The sequence below is a fragment of the Mytilus edulis genome, chromosome 12 (assembly GCF_963676685.1).
Source record: "Mytilus edulis chromosome 12, xbMytEdul2.2, whole genome shotgun sequence".
Classification (NCBI taxonomy): Eukaryota; Metazoa; Mollusca; class Bivalvia; order Mytilida; family Mytilidae; genus Mytilus; species Mytilus edulis.
The window spans coordinates 80452248-80472843 of NC_092355.1; the positions used below are offsets into that span (position 1 = coordinate 80452248).

The 20596-nt window shown below is 35.5% G+C and overlaps 1 protein-coding gene across 6 annotated transcripts in view; it reads left to right on the forward strand.

The window, feature by feature from the left end:
* The window catches only part of LOC139497240 (double-stranded RNA-binding protein Staufen homolog), a 32547-nt gene extending 15189 nt beyond the window's left edge, over positions 1-17358 (forward strand). For all 6 annotated transcript variants that reach the window (XM_071285372.1, XM_071285374.1, XM_071285373.1 and 3 more), the window contains 9 exons: positions 321-554; positions 1606-1755; positions 2473-2625; positions 5270-5333; positions 5904-6020; positions 10232-10353; positions 11150-11310; positions 14127-14204; positions 14287-17358. In XM_071285372.1, the coding sequence (XP_071141473.1) occupies positions 321-554; positions 1606-1755; positions 2473-2625; positions 5270-5333; positions 5904-6020; positions 10232-10353; positions 11150-11310; positions 14127-14202 (1077 nt within the window). In that variant the 3' untranslated portion in view covers positions 14203-14204; positions 14287-17358. The remainder of the gene's footprint in view (positions 1-320; positions 555-1605; positions 1756-2472; positions 2626-5269; positions 5334-5903; positions 6021-10231; positions 10354-11149; positions 11311-14126; positions 14205-14286) is intronic.
* Positions 17359-20596: the final 3238 nt, after the last annotated feature.

Consider the following 20596-nt stretch of genomic DNA (forward strand, 5'->3'; position numbering starts at 1 on the left):
AATTGCAATTTTTCAGTTCATAAAATTATCTAGGTCATCATTACTTCTAGGTCTACAGCTCAGCAATGATTTAAGCTTTTATTATTAAGTGATGCTTAGAGTGTTGCCTGTGCAATTATTTTTGAAATGCTTTGACCAAATCTATTCAAATTTAGATATGATTTACCTTTGTAATCTTGTCTAACAAAGGGATGTTGTTTACTGTGACTAAATGATGGTGAAGTTTGATTCAGTAATCTTGATATTTTAGAATAGAAAGTAGAACAGAGCGTTGTCAGATCCCTATATATGAATCAGATTGTCATATTTTATATATTCAGGTCATAAGGGAATCTGGACCACCACACATGAAAAGTTTTGTAACAAAATGTCGAGTCGGAGAATTTGAAACAGAGGCTGAGGGTAATAGTAAAAAAGTATCAAAAAAGAAAGCTGCCGAACTAATGCTTGACAAACTGAAGGAGTTGTCTCCCCTACCACCGATGGCACAGCGACCAAAGAACAAACAAAATCAGAACAAGAAGAAATCGAAAAACATAATCAAGGTTCAAAATGTAAGTCACTTAACTATTTAATGTCTCAAAGATAACTGTCTGTTTTCTATACACAACAAAATGTAAGTCACTTAACTATTTAATGTCTCAAAGATTACTGTCTGTTTTCTATACACAACAAAATGTAAGTCACTTAACTATTTAATGTCTCAAAGATAACTGTCTGTTTTCTATACACAACAAAATGTAAGTCACTTAACTATTTAATGTCTCAAAGATAACTGTCTGTTTTCTATACACAACAAAATGTAAGTCACTTAACTATTTAATGTCTCAAAGATTACTGTCTGTTTTCTATACACAACAAAATGTAAGTCACTTAACTATTTAATGTCTCAAAGATAACTGTCTGTTTTCTATACACATCAAAATGTAAGTCACTTAACTATTTAATGTCTCAAAGATAACTGTCTGTTTTCTATACACAACAAAATGTAAGTCACTTAACTATTTAATGTCTCAAAGATAACTGTCTTATGTTTTCTATACACAAAAAAATGATCAGAAAACTAGTAAATTTTCCTCCAAAATTTTGCATCTGTTTTAATTTTATTGTAGTTGCTCTTCTAAATGCCAGAATGTCTTACCACAGAGTCCCTAATACAGAAATAGTCTATTGAAAACTCAAAAGGAACAAACTTTTAGTAGAGAACAATTCAATAGTTTTTAATACCCCACCTACGATAGTAGAGGAGCAATATATTTCCTGGTCTGTGTGTGTCTCCATTATTTCGTTCCTCTGTTTGGCTGTGCGTCTGTCCCCACTTCAGGTTATGATTTCTGTTCAAGGTAGTTTTTGATGAAATTGGACTTTTCAGGTTACGATTTCTGTTCAAGGTAGTTTTTGATGAAATTGAAGTCCAATCAACTTTAAACACAATACACATGTTCCCTATGATATGAACTTTCTAATTTAATTGCTAAATTAGATTTTTTACCCCAATTTCACAGTCCATTGAACATAGAAAATGCTAGTGAGGCATCTGTTAACTATAGACACATTCTTGTTTCTACTTGTTTGAATATCCTCATTGTTTTGTTTTCCTTACAGCAAATGCAGAAGACTGACCCTAACTATGGAGTAGGGATAAACCCCATCAGTAGACTGATTCAGATTCAACAGGCAGAACAGAAAAAGGAACCAGTCTTCACGTTAATCACAGAGAGAAGTCTTCTTAGGAGAAGGGAATTTGTTATGCAGGTACTGATGGAGAGATTTATTGAGGGTCACTGATAAGTCTAGGTAGATTAAACGAGTGTCTGGCGTAAATGCAAAATTTCAATCCTGGTATCTATGATGAGTTTATTGATGCAATGGAACATTTATTGATCCCAGCAATTCAAAATGGCGGGTCCCTTCTAAATAAAGACATGTAAACTGTGGATTTAATGGTAACATTTAGCCAATGAAAAAAAATGATACATAAAAATTCCATTAGAAAGATTGAAAGATAGATTTTATGCATCCAGAAGATCTTTATATCGTTATCACCTATAATGTTTTGACTTGTCAATGGTCAGGTTAAGTTGGAAGTTTGGAATGTCTAAGGGTATATATGTTTTACCTATATCTAATAAAAAAGTTGTATTAAAGCATTGATAGAATGCATATGAATATTGTATTTCGGTTGACCATTTAAAATATATCTAGACCCATGAAAATCACGAAAATTGGTTTTGAAAGTACTGTAATTCAGAAATTATTGGGATGTTTTTATTACTGCAAAAAATGCAACAGGGTTATAATCCAAATAATTTAAACTCGCATTTTGAAACTTTGTATATGAATTGAACAGGATTTTTCTCAAAATGGCTTTTAGTCTGAAATGATGAAATCGGAATAATAAATGCAGGCAATAATTTCTGAACTTACCGTAATAATAATGAATCCACTGTTGGTGCTGTTTGTTTTCTTCAGGTACAAATAGAGGACAAGACCTGTACTGGTGTGGGACCCAATAAAAAGTTAGCCAAGCGACATGCAGCCGAACAGATGCTCACGTTGCTTGGTTACAACAAACCATCGCCACAACCGACCAAACCTGCCATCAAAACAGCTACAACACCCGAGGTAAGTAAACACAGTATAGGGTGGGGGGCCCAATAAAAAGTTAGCCAAGCGACATGCAGCCGAACAGATGCTCACGTTGCTTGGTTACAACAAACCATCGCCACTACCGACCAAACCTGCCATCAAAACAGCTACAACACCCGAGGTAAGTAAACAGAGTATAGGATGGGGGACCCAATAAAAAGTTAGCCAAGCGACATGCAGCCGAACAGATGTTCACGTTGCTTGGTTACAACAAACCATCGCCACAACCGACCAAACCTGCTATCAAAACAGCTACAACACCCGAGGTTAGTAAACAGAGTATAGGGTTATCCTCTAAAAGGTTAAAAACCAATACATTCACTCGATCTTAAGTTATTTATTATGTAGGAATGGGCATGGCCTGTAAAATTGAGAATTGAAATGGGGAATGTGTCAAAGAGACAACAACCGACTATAGAAAAAACAACAGCAGAAGGTCACCAACAGGTCTTCAATGTAGCGAGAAATTCCCGCACCCAGAGGTGTTCTTGAGCTGGCCCCTAAGCATCATCAGTTTGTTTTCGACTTATAAGTTTGAATATCTCTTTGGTATTCTTAGCCTCTCTTTTGATACAGTTTTTTTCTTGCCGTGACAGAGTCAAATTGCGAGACATAGTTATGCCCAGCGACGATGGCCATAGAGGCTTCAACAATGTATTAGTTTGTGATTAGGTTTAGTTTATGGTGAACCACAAGTGGTAGGTCAATGTTATTCGGTATGCAGTTTTTGTCGAGCCTGCAACTTTTGTTGCAGAAAGCTCGACATAGGGATAGTGATCCGGCGGCGGCGGCGGTGTTAGCTAACTTCTTAAAAGCTTTATATTTTAGAAGGTGGAAGACCTGGATGCTTCATACTTTGTATATAGATGCCTCATGTTATGAAGTTTCAGTCAGTCACATGTCAAATGTCCTTGACCTCATTTTCATGGTTCAGTGACCACTTGAAAAAAAAGGTTCAGATTTTTTGTAATGTTGAATTCTCTCTTATGATAATTAATAGGATAACTATATTTGCGTACCTTGAAAGGTCCTCATGTCTGTCAGACAGTTTTCACTTGACCTCGACCTCATTTCATGGATCAGTGAACATGGTTAGGTGTTGGTGGTCAAGTCCATATCTCAGATACTACAAGCAATAGGGCTAGTATATTCGGTGTATATGGAAGGACTGTAAGGTGTACATGTCCAACTGGCAGGTGTCATCTGACCTTGACCTCATTTTCATGGTTCAGTGGTTATAGTTAAATTTTTGTGTTTTGGTCTGTTTATCTCATACTATATGCAATAGTTTACTATATTTGTTGTATGGAATGATTGTAAGGTGTACCTATCTAGCGGACAGATGTCATGTGACCTTGACCTCATTTTCATGGTTCAGTGGTCAAAGTTAAGTTTTTGAGTTTTGGTCTTTTTATCTAATACTATATGCCATAGGTCATCTATATTTGGTGTATGGAAATATTTTATGATCTTTGTGTCAGTCGCGCAGGTTTTATTTGACCGTGACCTCATTTTCACGGTTCATTGCACAGTGTTAAGTTTTTGTGTTTTGGTCTATTTTTCTTAAACTATAAGTAATAGGTCAACTATATATGTTGTATAGAAGCATTGTTAGCTGTACATGTCTGCCTGGCATATTTCATCTGACCTTGACCTCATTTTCAAGGTTCATTGGTCTTTGTTTAGTTATCTTGGTTAATGTTAAGTTTATGTGACAGTTGTATTAAATGTTAGCTTTATACTTAGGACTATAAACATAATATCAATAATTAGTATAGAAGGTGAGACATTTCAGCGTGTGCACTCTTGTTTAAGCATTGGCATATCTAATTTCCATGGAGATTATTTGGCCCTGCGGCCTCAGTCATGGTCTATTGACTTTGAAACTTTTGCTTAGCTTACATGTATTAGGACATTTAATGGGAAATTACAAGTAGTTGGTCAATGATATTTGGTATGCAGTTTTATTTAGTCATGGTCTATTGACTTTAAAAACTTTGCATAGTTTACATGTATTAGTTTGTGATAAGGTTAGTTCATGGGAAACCATTAGTGGTAGGCCAAAGTTAATTGGTGTTCAGTTGTATGAGCATCACCACATCTCATTCCATGGAAAGTAGTTTGCCCCGCCCCCTCAGTCATGGTCTCTTGACTTTGAAACTTTTTCTTAGTTGATGTGTACTAGTTTGTGATGAGATTAGTTAAGATGAACTGATAATGTTAAGTCAATGATATTTGGTATGCAACTATATTGGCATTTGCATGTATCGTTTCCATGGAGATTATATAGTCCTACCCCTTCATCATGATTTATTGACTTTGAAACTTTTACATAGTTTACAAGTTTTTGTTTGTTTTTAAGTTTGTTTAAAGGGAACAACTTATAATAAGTCAATGGTATTTGTAATGCAGTTGTATTAGTATTGGCTCATCTCATTTCAATGGAGATTGTTTAGCCGTGTACCTTCAGTCAGGGTTCATCACCTTGAATATTTGCATAACTTATATGTTAAAGTATTCCTATTTTAATTTCAACATATATGCATTATCAAAATTACAAAAAGGCGAGACATATCTCTGTGATAACAGTTTATTTAATTTAATGTTTTATCTATTGCAGCAAACAACAGGATCCGCAGAAAAGAAAGTCACCTTCCAAGAAAAGCCAGAGACTGCAACTCCAGGTAACACTGCTACCCAAAATACTGTAAATTCAGAAATTATTGCGTGCATTTATTATTGCGATTTTGTCATTTTAAACTTAATTGCGATTTTTATTTTTACGACTTTGAGAAAGGTCCTACTTAATTCATATAAAATATTACAAAATGCGAGTTTTAATTATTGCGCTTACAACTCTGTCGCGTTATTCGCAATAATAAAGACCTCGCATTAATTTCTGAATTTACAGTATACAATATAGCGAATGAGATTTAAAACAGAACATGTGTACATGTAAAGTTTGAGAACTTGATCACCGTGGATACTATTTTTTTGTGAATAAATGATTCATGATTCACCTTTAATCCATGACAGAAGTTTTAAAGTTTCCTGTAAGGGCTATTCCATTGTAGTACATAGTATATACTTTACAATGAAAAATTTGTTTGTAAAAAAGTAGCAGCAGTATAAAGCAGTAGTTCATTGATTTTTTTAAATAATGACACAGGAATAATCCTATGTACACAACTAATCAGAAATCTACATATGATTAATGATTTTGAAGCTCTGTTATGATAGCTTTTGTTTTACAGTAAGCAGTGCTGGTCCTGGAGAAATTGCTAACGGTAAAAGTGGCCGACAGTTGATGCCAGGGCTATTACTACTGAGAGACTCTAATTATACGTCTGGAACTCAAAATATGTATCAAGGTATTTATAAGTTTGTCCAGTGTTACCATATAGGGGGTTATTTTTATGATTTTCATTGAATAAAGTATGCAAAATATTTTAGTGGTTATTATTTTGGTGGATTCAAATCTTTTATCAATACCATGAATACCTTTGCATATGCAGTTTTAAATTGACAGAATTTATTTTGGAGATTTTATTCTACAGGCGAATATTAGTGAAAATTTGCACCCTGTGAAAATAACCCTCTATACGGTATACTGTAGGGAAATAGGACTTAATTTGGGGTGTCCCTAACAGTATATTATATTGTAAGGAGAAAATATAGAATGCGATGTTTTCATCTTACCTGAAACGCTCTACTTGTAATATACCTCTATAAAGGAAAACCAGATATAATATTGCACTTTAATGTATGCACATGTATAAATCGGAGTTTAGTATGACGTCCATTATCACTGTACTAGCATACATATGTTTAGGGGCCAGCTGAAGGACACCTATGGTTGCAGGAATTGTCGCTACATTGAAGACCCATTGGTGGCCTTCGGCTGTTGTCTGCACTATGGTCGGGTTGTCGCTTTGACACATTCTCCATTTCCTTTCTCAATTTTATAGAAATTTACATGACATTGTATATTAAAATATGAAAAGGAGATACGGTATGATTGTCAATGACACAAGGTCAAATGAAGTGGGTGTAAGCACTTAAAGGCAACCATATAGCCTTCAACAATAAAAGACCAATACTATATATAGTCTGCAATAAAAGGCCCAAAGAACTAGAGGCTCTCAAGAGCCTGTATCGCTCACCTGATTCTACTTGGGTTTTTGAAATCATATAAAAAAATATAAAATTTGGCTAAAAGTGACAACACAACCTCATTTATAAGGAAAGGAATATCTTTAATTTCATTCAAAAGTCCCCCACTGGCAGCCATCTTGGATGACGGATCGGCTACAAAGAAACAACACTTGGTCAGCACCTCATAAGGAACATTCATGCCATGTTTGGTTTTATTCCATTCAGTGGTTCTCTAAAAGAAGTCATTTGTATGCATTTCCCATAGGGTCCTATGTTAAACTAAGTCCCCTGCTGGCGGCCATCTTGGATGATGGATCGGCTACAAAGTAACAACACTTGGTCAGCACTCATAAGGAACATTCATGCAATGTTTGGTTTTATTCCATTCAGTGGTTCTCTAGAAGAAGTCATTTGTATGCATTTCCCATAGGGTCCTATGTTAAACTAAGTCCCCCGCTGGCGGCCATCTTGGATGATGGATCGGCTACAAAGTAACAACACTTGGTCAGCACCACATTAGGAACATTCATGCCATGTTTGATTTCATTCCATTCAGTGGTTCTCTAAAAGAAGTCATTTGTATGCATTTCCCATAGGGTCCTATGTTAAACTAAGTCCCATGCTGGCGGCCATCTTGGATGATGGATCGGCTACAAAGTAACAACACTTGGTCAGCACCCTATAAGGAACATTCATGCTATGTTTGGTTTTATTCCATTCAGTGGTTCTCTACAAGAAGTCATTTGTATGCATTTCCCATAGGGTCCTATGTTAAACTAAGTCCCCGGCTGGCATGGATCAGCAACAAAGTAACAACACTTGGTCAGCACCTCATAAGGAACATTCATGCCATGTTTGGTTTCATTCCATTCAGTGGTTCTCTAAAAGAAGTCATTTGTATGCATTTCCCATAGGGTCCTATGTTAAACTAAGTCCCCTGCTGGCGGCCATCTTGGATGATGGATCGGCTACAAAGTAACAACACTTGGTCAGCACTCCATAAGGAACATTCATGCTATGTTTGGTTTCATTCCATTTAGTGGTTCTCTAGAAGAAGTCATTTGTATGCATTTCCCATAGGGTCCTATGTTAAACTAAGTCCCTGCTGGCGGCCATCTTGGATGATGGATCGGCTACAAAGTAACAACACTTGGTCAGCACCCCATAAGGAACATTCATGCTATGTTTGGTTTTATTCCATTCAGTGGTTCTCTAAAAGAAGTCATTTGTATGCATTTCCCATAGGGTCCTATGTTAAACTAAGTCCCCGGCTGGCATGGATCAGCAACAAAGTAACAACACTTGGTCAGCACCTCATAAGGAACATTCATGCCATGTTTGGTTTCATTCCATTCAGTGGTTCTCTAAAAGAAGTCATTTGTATGCATTTCCCATAGGGTCCTATGTTAAACTAAGTCCCCTGCTGGCGGCCATCTTGGATGATGGATCGGCTACAAAGTAACAACACTTGGTCAGCACTCCATAAGGAACATTCATGCTATGTTTGGTTTCATTCCATTTAGTGGTTCTCTAGAAGAAGTCATTTGTATGCATTTCCCATAGGGTCCTATGTTAAACTAAGTCCCTGCTGGCGGCCATCTTGGATGATGGATCGGCTACAAAGTAACAACACTTGGTCAGCACCCCATAAGGAACATTCATGCTATGTTTGGTTTTATTCCATTCAGTGGTTCTCTAAAAGAAGTCATTTGTATGCATTTCCCATAGGGTCCTATGTTAAACTAAGTCCCCGGCTGGCGGCCATCTTGGATGATGGATCGGCAACAAAGTAACAACACTTGGTTAGCACCTCATAAGGAACATTCATGCCATGTTTGGTTTCATTCCATTTAGTGGTTCTCTAGAAGAAGTTCAAAATGTAAATTGTTAACGACGCCGGACGACGCCGGACGACGACGACGGACGCCAAGTGGTGAGAAAAGCTCACTTGGCCCTTCGGGCCAGGTGAGCTAAAAATATGGAACAATTAGTTGAGAAACATGCGGCCTAATTCATATAACAGACATGAACCAACGACAACCACAGAACTACAGGCTGCATACTTAGTGCCTATACCACCCGATTACATGATTGATTAGTGGTTTCTTAACACCACCTGATTTATAGTGGTTTCTTAACACCCCCTGATTTATTGTGGTTTCTTAACACCACCTGATTTATAGTGGTTTCTTAACACCACCTGATTTATAGTGGTTTCTTAACACCACCTGATTTATAGTGGTTTCTTAACACCCCCTGATTTATAGTGGTTTCTTAACACCCCCTGATTTATAGTGGTTTCTCAACACCACCTGATTTATAGTGGTTTCTTAACACCACCTGATTTATAGTGGTTTCTTAACACCCCCTGATTTATAGTGGTTTCTTAACACCCCCTGATTTATAGTGGTTTCTTAACACCCCCTGATTTATAGTGGTCTCTCAACACCACCTGATTTATAGTGGTCTCTTAACACCACCTGATTTATAGTGGTCTCTTAACACCACCTGATTTATAGTGGTCTCTCAACACCACCTGATTTATAGTGGTTTCTTAACACCACCTGATTTATAGTGGTTTCTTAACACCAACTGATTTATAGTGGTCTCTCAACACCACCTGATTTATAGTGGTCTCTTAACACCCCCTGATTTATAGTGGTTTCTTAACACCCCCTGATTTATAGTGGTTTCTTAACACCACCTGATTTATAGTGGTTTCTCAACACCACCTGATTTATAGTGGTTTCTTAACACCACCTGATTTATAGTGGTTTCTTAACACCCCCTGATTTATAGTGACCCCCTGATTTATAGTGGTTTCTTAACACCACCTGATTTATAGTGGTCTCTCAACACCACCTGATTTATAGTGGTCTCTCAACACCACCTGATTTATAGTGGTTTCTTAACACCACTTGATTTATAGTGGTTTCTTAACACCACATGATTTATAGTGGTCTCTTAAAACCACCTGATTTATAGTGGTTTCTTAACACTACCTGATTTATAGTGGTTTCTCAACACCACCTGATTTATAGTGGTTTCTTAACACCACCTGATTTATAGTGGTCTCTCAACACCACCTGATTTATAGTGGTCTCTCAACACCACCTAATTTATAGTGGTTTCTTAACACCACCTGATTTATAGTGGGTATATATACGCAAGCTAAGTGGGAATATAATGCCTTAAGATGAAAGTCTTGCCTTAGGAGAGAAGTCCCACAAGAAATGCACAGTATATTATGTCATTTTTTTTCAATTTAAACATAAAATGTCAAGTTCTATTTATTTTTAAAAATCATAAAAGGGAACTAAGTTTTAATTACTTTGGAACTATTGATTAAATGAAAAGTATTAATGAAAAGTATGAATTATAAAAATAGAAACCTGCTATATTTTACCATGTGAGTTTTCATTTGTAGCTCAGCCACCAATGACAGAACCTTTAGTATTTGGTGCAGGACACATGAGACCAGAATTACAGCTGAGAGATATTGCTACTAAAAGTAAACTAGAAATCAAATTTGATGAGTTTGCAGGCAAGGTAGGAATTTAACTTGTTGTTAAAAGACTTTAGATGATGCACACTGCAAAAAAAGATTGTATGAATGTACCACCTATGATAGTAGAGGGGCATTATGTTTTCTGGTCTGTACATCCGTATGTCTGTTGGTTCATTTGTCCCTTCGTTCTGCTTCAGGTTAAAGTTTTTGGTCAAGGTAGTTTTTGATGAAGTTTAGGTCCAATCATCTTTAAACTTAGTACACATGTTACCCATGATATGATCTTTCTAATTTTAATGCCAAATTAAAGTTTTGACCCCAATTTCAAGGTCCACTGAACATAGAAAATGATAGTGGAAAGTTCAGGCTAAAGTTTTTGGTCAAGGTAGTTTTTGATGAAGTTGAAGTCAAATCAACTTGAAACTTAGTACACATGTTCCCTATGATATAATCTTTCAAATTTAAATGCCAAATTAAAGTTTTGACCCCAATTTCACGGTCCACTGAACATGGAAAATGACAGTGCGAGTGGGGCATCTGTGTACTATGGACACATTCTTGTTTTATTGGTGTTTAACACTCTTTCAGTTCCCTTGGTCATTTCATTGTGGCACAATGTGGTTAATTGACAAGCGTCTGAACACTGAAGACTTAGAATGGACAATCTTGTGTGAGGAACCCATGCTTTTGTAAACATCAGACATTTCTAACTTTTTGTACTCTTAGAAATGGAATCAAATTTGCTAATAAGAAACTTTGACTACTTGTAATTTTATAAATCTCAGTCACAGTACATGCTGTGAATGTTATATTAATTTAACACATGCTTTTTTTCAGAACACAGAGATTTTATGTCGAGTGACTTTGCTTACCAATCCCCATCAAATGTTCCACGGTACTGGCCCAAACTCAGACTATGCTAAAGATGCTGCAGCTTTAGAGGCTCTCAAGTTCTTAGCTGAGCTTGGCAGGGAAGAAATTAAAATGACAGGAGATGGGTAAGTTTTTCTATGAGCTTGGCAGGGAAGAAATTAAAATGACAGGAGACGGGTAAGTTTTTCTATGAGCTTGGCAGGGAAGAAATTAAAATGACAGGAGATGGGTAAGTTCTTGGCTGAGCTTGGCAGGGAAGAAATTAAAATGACAGGAGACGGGTAAGTTCATGGCTGAGCTTGGCAGGGAAGAAATTAAAAATGACAGGAGACGGGTAATTTCTTGGCTGAGCTTGGCAGGGAAGAAATTAAAATGACAGGAGACAGTAAATTTTTTGGCTGAGCTTGTCAGGGAAGAAATTAAAATGACTGGAGACGGGTAAGTTTTTGGCTCAGCTTGGCAGAGAAGAAATTAAAATGACAGGAGAGAGGTAAGTTCTTGGCTGATCTTGGCAGGGAAGAAATTAAAATGACAGGAGACGGGTGAGTTCTTGGCTGAGCTTGGTAAGGAAGAAATTAAAATGACAGATAGGTAAGTTCTTGGCTGAGCTTGGCAGGGAAGAAATTAAAATGACTGGAGCTGGGTAAGTTTTTGGCTGAGCTTGGCAGAGAAGAAATTAAAATGACAGAAGACAGGTAAGTTTTTGGCTGAGCTTGGCAGGGAAGAAATTAAAATGACAGGAGATGGGTGAGTTCTTGGCTGAGCTTGGCAGGGAAGAAATTAAAATGACAGATGGGTATGTTCTTGGCTGAGCTTGGCAGGGAAGAAATTAAAATGACAGGAGACAGGTAAGTTCTTGGCTGAGCTTGGCAGGGAAGAAATTAAAATGACAGGAGACGGGTGAGTTCTTGGCTGAGCTTGGCAGGGAAGAAATTAAAATGACAGATGGGTAAGTTCTTGGCTGAGCTTGGCAGGGAAGAAATTAAAATGACAGGAGACGGGTAAGTTTTTGGATGAGCTTGGCAGGGAAGAAATTAAAAATGACAGGAGACGGGTAATTTCTTGGCTGAGCTTGGCAGGGAAGAAATTAAAATGACAGGAGACGGGTAAGTTTTTGGATGAGCTTGGCAGGGAAGAAATTAAAAATGACAGGAGATGGGTAATTTCTTGGCTGAGCTTGGCAGGGAAGAAATTAAAATGACAGGAGACGGGTAAGTTCATGGCTGAGCTTGGCAGGGAAGAAATTAAAAATGACAGGAGACGGGTAATTTCTTGGCTGAGCTTGGCAGGGAAGAAATTAAAATGACAGGAGACAGTAAATTTTTTGGCTGAGCTTGTCAGGGAAGAAATTAAAATGACTGGAGACGGGTAAGTTTTTGGCTCAGCTTGGCAGAGAAGAAATTAAAATGACAGGAGAGAGGTAAGTTCTTGGCTGATCTTGGCAGGGAAGAAATTAAAATGACAGGAGACGGGTGAGTTCTTGGCTGAGCTTGGTAAGGAAGAAATTAAAATGACAGATAGGTAAGTTCTTGGCTGAGCTTGGCAGGGAAGAAATTAAAATGACTGGAGCTGGGTAAGTTTTTGGCTGAGCTTGGCAGAGAAGAAATTAAAATGACAGAAGACAGGTAAGTTTTTGGCTGAGCTTGGCAGGGAAGAAATTAAAATGACAGGAGATGGGTGAGTTCTTGGCTGAGCTTGGCAGGGAAGAAATTAAAATGACAGATGGGTATGTTCTTGGCTGAGCTTGGCAGGGAAGAAATTAAAATGACAGGAGACAGGTAAGTTCTTGGCTGAGCTTGGCAGGAAAGAAATTAAAATGGCAGGAGATGGGTAAGTTCTTGGCTGAGCTTTGCAGTGAAGAAATGACTGTGATTGGTAAGACGTTACATCAAAGAAAATTATATTTATATTTTTTATACATTTACGCTATGTCAATGTTTGAATGATGTTATAACTTGATGTTACTGTACTTGAACTTTGTACACCACTTGTTACAAATTAAAACAGCTGGGGTAATTAAAAAAATTATTTTCTTCCTTACCACCTTTTTTCATGGCCAAATTCCGTCCGTACCCATGGTTAAAAATATGCATACTTTACACACCTAAAAACTATATATGGTCGCATAAAGAGAATCCCTAATAGTTTTGAGATGGCTTTTAAGGAGGTAGACCTAGGTTAAGGGAGATAACTCTTTAAATCAGTCAAGCGTTTGTAAAAGTCAAGTTCATCAATGTATTTTAAGCATTTACCTGAAACAGATTGAAAATAATCTATGTAACCTAGAAGCTTAGAATATGTTTTTGAAAATGGTTGACACAAACGTACTGATGATTTTAAGAGTTACTTCCCTTAACCTAGGTCTACCACCTTAAGATCAAGGTCTTCGATTTAGAGAGCCATGGTTTAGTGGTTAGTGCATCGGACTACTAACACAAGGTCTTCGTTTGATTCCTGTTCAGGGACTGAATTTTCGGCTCTCCCTTGACACCACTTTCGAGTATGGTCTTGAGGAAACAATGATAGTCCCTCGGACGATAAATGGCTGACCCGTGTTAAGAGAGAGTCATATCTCTTGTACGTAAAAGACACCTTTGTAGATTTCGAAAAAGAGCAGGCTTATGCCACTACAAGGCAGCACTGGAACCCGTAAAGTGGAAAGGAATTAATATAAGTTGCAAAACTTGTTTTCCAATCCACTATAAATGAATGTTTAAACTTAGATCAAGGTCATAACTACCAGAAATAAACTGAAATTATTAAGAACAGCGATTGGAACAAATTTGACAGAAGATCAAAATCAAGTACATATACAGTTCATTCACACCAAAAACCATATAAACCATTTGATTTTGGAGCAGAAGGGGGGTTGGAAAATATAATCTAGCATATTCAGTTGCTAAAAAAGTAAGCTTAATTTAACCTTAGATTTATATTTCAGCCCACATATGAAGACCAGTGATCAACTTACCAACTCTACACTCAGTGGTGCCCCTGGTCGGGTTGGCCAGATGTAGACACAGTGATCAACTTACCAACTCTACACTCAGTGGTGCCCCTGGTCGGGTTGGCCAGATGTAGACACAGTGATCAACTTACCAACTCTACACTCAGTGGTGCCCCTGGTCGGGTGGGACAGATGTAGACACATTGATGAACTTTGACCTACCCAATTTGAAGAAGAACAAAGCTTATTTTAATCTTCACAATTTGTTCAAGATTGATGTTTTATTGCTTAATTATAGACTTTGAAATAAGACTGCAAATTATGATTGTTGAATTACTGGTAACTGTTAGTGGAATTTTACATGTTGGAACCAGTTGTTGCATAAGAGAGCATTTTTTTTTTTTTCTCTTTGTATCTTTTTATTAAATCATTTACAGCCCTAGCATTTATGGATACTTTTAAGTTAATTATGTGCAAAAACTGGTCCCAAAAGTTAACTTTTTTATACTGTTTACAGGAGGTCGACATGGTTTAAGGGGGATAACTCTTTACATCAGTTATGAGTTTGTAGTAGGCAGTTTCGACAGTGATATTTTAAGCATTCATGTGATACAGAATAAGAATAATCTGTGTTACATATAAGCTTAAAATATATGTATGGAAAGTTAATGCTACAAGCGTAATAGAGATTTTAGAGATTTGTGTCCCTTATAAACCTAGGTCAACCTCCATTAATTTGGTTTGTTGACAAAGAAGTCAATAGTTCTCCGTGTCAGTTTATTTATTACAGGGAAGGTATTTATTGGTTTAAATCTTTTAAATAAATTGAAACAGAAAATCAAATATTTTGGGTAACTCTTGAAATTGTTGTGATGACTATTTTCTTCAAAGTTTGGGTTCAAAGTTCAAAGAACACTTGAATGAATACATGTGAAGACAACAATGTTTTATGTAACTAGGCAACACGTCTAGTAACTCTTGTAGTTTAAATGTCCTTCTATGGGTTGTTATTAATTGAAAATATTTTGGAAGCTTTAATTTTTACTCAGAAATGTCTTTCTATTGGAAGTCAATTTTTACTAGAAGTGGATTTTTTGGGGGAAGTTCATTTCATTACGAATATGCTTCTGAAAATTTAGGAATACACTTTTGATTTTGTGTAGAATGTAAATGTACAAATTCATGTATAATCTAAGAAAATATTGTTATAGTTAAAACACACTGATTTAATTTGTTCGCAATTAAATTTGATGTGTAATAAATAGAAAGGGGAGCATGTAAATATATGGACTTTCTCAAAACTGTATTCCAGCCTTAAAAGGGCTTTAGTACTCCTTTTAGCTGATGTGAGGAAAAAAGTGTACTTTTAATAGTTATGGGAGGTTTAAATTATAAAAAAAAACTTCTATATTTTTTGGGAACTTTTGTTTTTTTGGCAAACTGTTAATCAATGAAATCTTTAAATGGAAAATTTCATTTTGCAGAAACATTCAAGATGAATGCTGCAAAAAGTATAAAATGTATAGAAAACAATGTTTATAATGTAATATTTAATGAATTGAATGATAAACTTATTACATATTCCAGAATGGTTTTTTTGTAATTTTGCTCATGACTTTAGCATTCATAGTACATTTGTAGCAACAAAAAAATAAGTATTCATGTCTTTGTGATTTTTTTCTTTACATCAACTTTGAAATGTTGTCTTCATGTATAATCATAATATATCTTTTTGTATAAACTGTATGGCATACAGGAGACATCTTCAAATTAACAATTCTGGCTGTTCTATACAAACATAAATGGGACTCGGGGAAGGCACTTTAAAATCTTAACTATGGATGGGCTTTTTTGTACAGTGAAAGTGTAGAACAAATTCTTAATTTGCCTCTATATTTAGTTACTCCATTTTCAAAGTGCCTTCTCTAGATAACATGTTTGTTTTGATAGAACTGCCCTTACAGTTTTTTGCTGAAGTGACATTTTCAAATCAGCAAAAACCTAAATTATGACATCTTGTCATTACAATCATACATTGAGATTATACTTTTTTTTAGAATTATAAAGTATTTGTGAAGTTGCAAGTTTTTCAACTTTTATATCTGAAAATTTTGGTAACATAACACCTAAGGGAGTTAACTCTTTATCTCTAATTTGAAAATTGTGAATATTTTACTGTTCAAAAATGTTATTGTTTTATGATTTGAAGAATGTCTCCATGGAAATTGTCAGTTATTTTGTTGCATTTTTCTGAGGAAATCCAACCATGTCAAAATTACTATTAATTTATTAGTCAAATGATATCTTGGAATAACATTATATTGGAATATTTTATACAATTGAAAATAATCAAAAGCATAAGTGACTTACAGCACATTCTTATCTCACATGATCACTTTTAGTATTTTAAGAAATCATGTGATCTTGAGTATTTCCTTGTCACATGACCACTATTCTTATTTTAAGAAATCATGTGATCTTGAGTATTTCCTTGTCACATGACCACTATTCTTATTTTAAGAAATCATTTGATCTTGGGTATTTCCTTGTCACATGATCATTTGTTGACATTGTGTTGATTTAAATCATTTGAGAAGGAAATAAGCATACATTACAAACCAATTTATTCACCAGTTCTTGTTCCAGTTTAATGAAAGATTGTATGATTTCAAGTGGCTGTCAATTATATAGTTTGTTAAAGAGTTACCTCCTCTTGTTAATCATACAATGTTAATGTTAAACAGGGGCAAGTCACATGACTTCTGCAGGTACCCATGTATTGACATGTTTAAATTATGTCTGTGAAAAAGTGTCCGTGCCAAATTAAATTCTTTTGTTGAAAAGTTGGTTTGTTAATTTAGATAAATTTGGGGTAGGGGAAACATGGTTTGATTTTCTCATCAAGGGCTATTCCATTAAAATGTGGGTGGAAGGATAGGAAGAAAGTTTAATGATTGAATGTGGGTCATGGGTTCTTTTTTCAGTACGAGTCTTTACCATTATTCAAAATTATCTAAAAAAATGGTTCTTGGTTGTAGGAATATTTTGAAAGTCCCTACCTACCCTCCCACATTCATTTTAATGGAATAGTCCTAAATGGGTTTTTGTATTGTAACTTTATTATTAGGTTTTTTAAAACTTGCAATGAAAGAACCCACTGCTACTAATCTTATTTGTCAAAATAAAATAAAAAAAATTAAAAAAAAAAAAACATAAAAAAGTGAAAGTTGTGTTGATTATTATTTGTTTGATTGATACAAGCAAGCCTATTATTGCTAGTTCTATAAATTGATATAACAAATATCCCAATGAGATCATTAGTTGTCAAAGTGTTTTAAAATGTTGATGAGCCATCGTTGTCTGAATATTTAGTTTTTTAATGAAAATTAGGTACATGTCAATCAGACAGCAATCCAATGTAACACTTCTTTATGTTACAATGTAAAATTGAGAATGGAAATGGGGAATGTGTCAAAGAGACAACAACCTGACCATAGAGCAGACAACAGCAGAAGGCCAACAATATGTCTTCAATACAGCGAGAAACTGCGGCACCCGTAGGTGTCCTTCAGCTGGCCCCTAAACAAATATTTATACTAGTTCAGAATTTTAACTGCATTCAAAAGTTTTCTTGGTCAGCTCAATTTTAATTATGCCCCACCTCCACCTACGATAGTAGTTTTCTGGTCTGTGCCATCGTTCGTCCGTTCGCTTCAGGTTAAAGTTTTTGGTCAAGGTAGTTTTTGAAGAAGTTGAAGTCTAATCAACTTGAAACTTAGTACACATGTTCCCTATGATATGATCTTTCTAATTTTAATTCCAAATTAAAGTTTTTACCCCAATTTCACGGTCCACTGAACATAGAAAATAATAGTGCAAGTTTCATGTTAAAGTTTTTGGTCAAGGTAGTTTTTGATGAAGTTGAAGTCCAATCAACTTCAGACTTAGTACACATGTTCCCTATGATATGATCTTCTTAATTTAATTGCCAAATTAGAGTTTTGACCCCAATTTCACGGTCTACTGAACATAGAAAATAATAGTGCAAGTGGGGCATCCGTGTACTATGGACACATTCTTGTTCTTCCCTCACCTGTGGTGAAAGCCACTGGATACAACACTAAGGAACTACAATCTAGAGGCAGCATAAACAATTTGTATTTAACTTAGTTTCAAGATTTGGAGGACTCATATTTTGTTAATAGATGCCTAGTGTCACTTAGTTTCCATCTGTCATATGTCCATTGTCCTTGACCTCATTTTCATGTTTCAAGGACTGCTTAAAAAAATTGTATTTTTTTTGTCAAGTGAATGTCTTTCTTATGAGAAATGAAATAAAAAGACTGTCCATAGTATACGGATGCCCCACTCACACTATCATTTTCTATGTAAAGAGGACGGTGAATCTGGGTAAACAAGAATGTGTCCATAGTACACGGATGCCCCACTCGCACTATCATTTTCTATGTTCAAAGGACGGTGAAATCTGGGTAAACAAGAATGTGTCCATAGTACACGGATGCCCCACTCACACTATCATTAATATGTTCAGAGGACGGTGAAATCTGGGTAAAAAATCTAGTTTTGCATTTAAATTACAAAGATCATATCATAGGGAACATGTGTACTAAGTTTCAAGTTGATTGGACTTCAACTGAATCAAATACTTTAACCTGAATTGGGACAGACTGATGCACAGACCAGAAAACATTATGCCCCTCTTATAGGCTGGGCATAAACATATTTGATATATAGGTTCATCAATTTTCTGAGATACTTTAACACTATGGTGTATGGAATGATTGTAATGTGTATGTCAGTTGGAGGTATTTTGACCTCTTGGATACTTTAACACTATGGTGTATGGAATGATTGTAATGTGTATGTCAGTTGGAGGTATTTTAACACTATGGTGTATGGATACTTGTAATGTGTATGTCAGTTGGAGGTTTTTTGACCCTGCTCATTTTTCAGAAACTACATGGAATATATTACATTACATTTTGAATGTATGAACAGTGTCAATGTATCACAGTCATGGTTCATAAGTAAATGTTAATTTTTCATGGTAAGATCTATTTCACCGGTACTAATAGCAATAAGTCAACTATATTTGGTGTATGGACTAATTATAAGGTGTAGATGTCTTTTGTGAGATCTCTTGATTTTGACCTCATTTTTATGGTTCAAATGTCGAGTGTTGAAAGATTTTAATACATAAATGTCTGTCTTGAACTGAATTACATCATGGATCATTGATAAAAATAATAGTACATTTTCATAGTCAGTAAAGCATGAAAGACATTTCAGCATTTGCATTCTTGTATAGATAATTGTTCTTATCTGTCGCCCCACTGCCTTAATCACTCTGGTCAGCTCTTTATAAAATTGCATATCACAGCTTTGTGAAGTGAAACACGTTGGGCCATCTTAATAACTTTGACACCCACGAATCAGCCATTTCATGATGTTTGAACCAACGTTGATAAGTTTGACCCGAACTTATCAAGTCATCTTCCAGTTTCTGGTGAAACAACACTTCCAAAAGACGCAAGTACAGCCCAATAAATCAATAATCAGGTTGTCTGAATATTGATATTGTAAAATATCAGCTGCGCTCACTTGACAAAAAGCATCAAATAGTGACTCGCAGCATAAAAGTATTGTTCTTTTGGATATCAAGAATAAATATATCAAATCACTTCAACTATTATACCCTGTAAATATTTTACTTTCTTCAACTATTATACCCTGTAAATATTTTACTTTCTTCAACTATTATACCCTGTAAATATTTTACTTTCTTCAACTATTATACCCTGTAAATATTTTACTTTCTTCAACTATTATACCCTGTAAATATTTTACTTTCTTCAACTATTATACCCTGTAAATATTTTTTGGTTGTCAATTAGACATAAATTGCTATAACTTACTCCTAACAAAGACCAAATTGACCTTTGAGGAACAATTTTAATGTTTATTCTCAAAAAAAATCTTTCCTGTGTTTCGGTATGGAGTGTAGCTGATAAAGACTAATCCAGTTTTAAGCACTAGGTCAAAACTGCTGACTGTCAGCCCTTGAGGTTTATCATTAACCAACTTATTCCAGAAATGTGTTAAGTGTTAGAAAATAATAATAAAGACATCTATCAACTTTATATTTCTTCATAAATGCGTCAACTAAAGTTATAATGAATTTGTTTACAAGTATTGAGTATTTGTTTAATATAACATGGCAAATAAGTCTCGAAATACAATATATTTAAAGTTCAAGATATTTCTATTTCTTAGATATAGGAAGATGTGGTGTGAGTGCCAATGAGACAACTCTCCATACAAATAACAATTTAAAAAGTAAACCATTATAGGTTAAAGTACGGCCTTCAACACGGAGCCTTAGCTCACACCGAACAACAAGCTATAAAGGGCCCCAAAATTACTAGTGTAAAACCATTCAAACG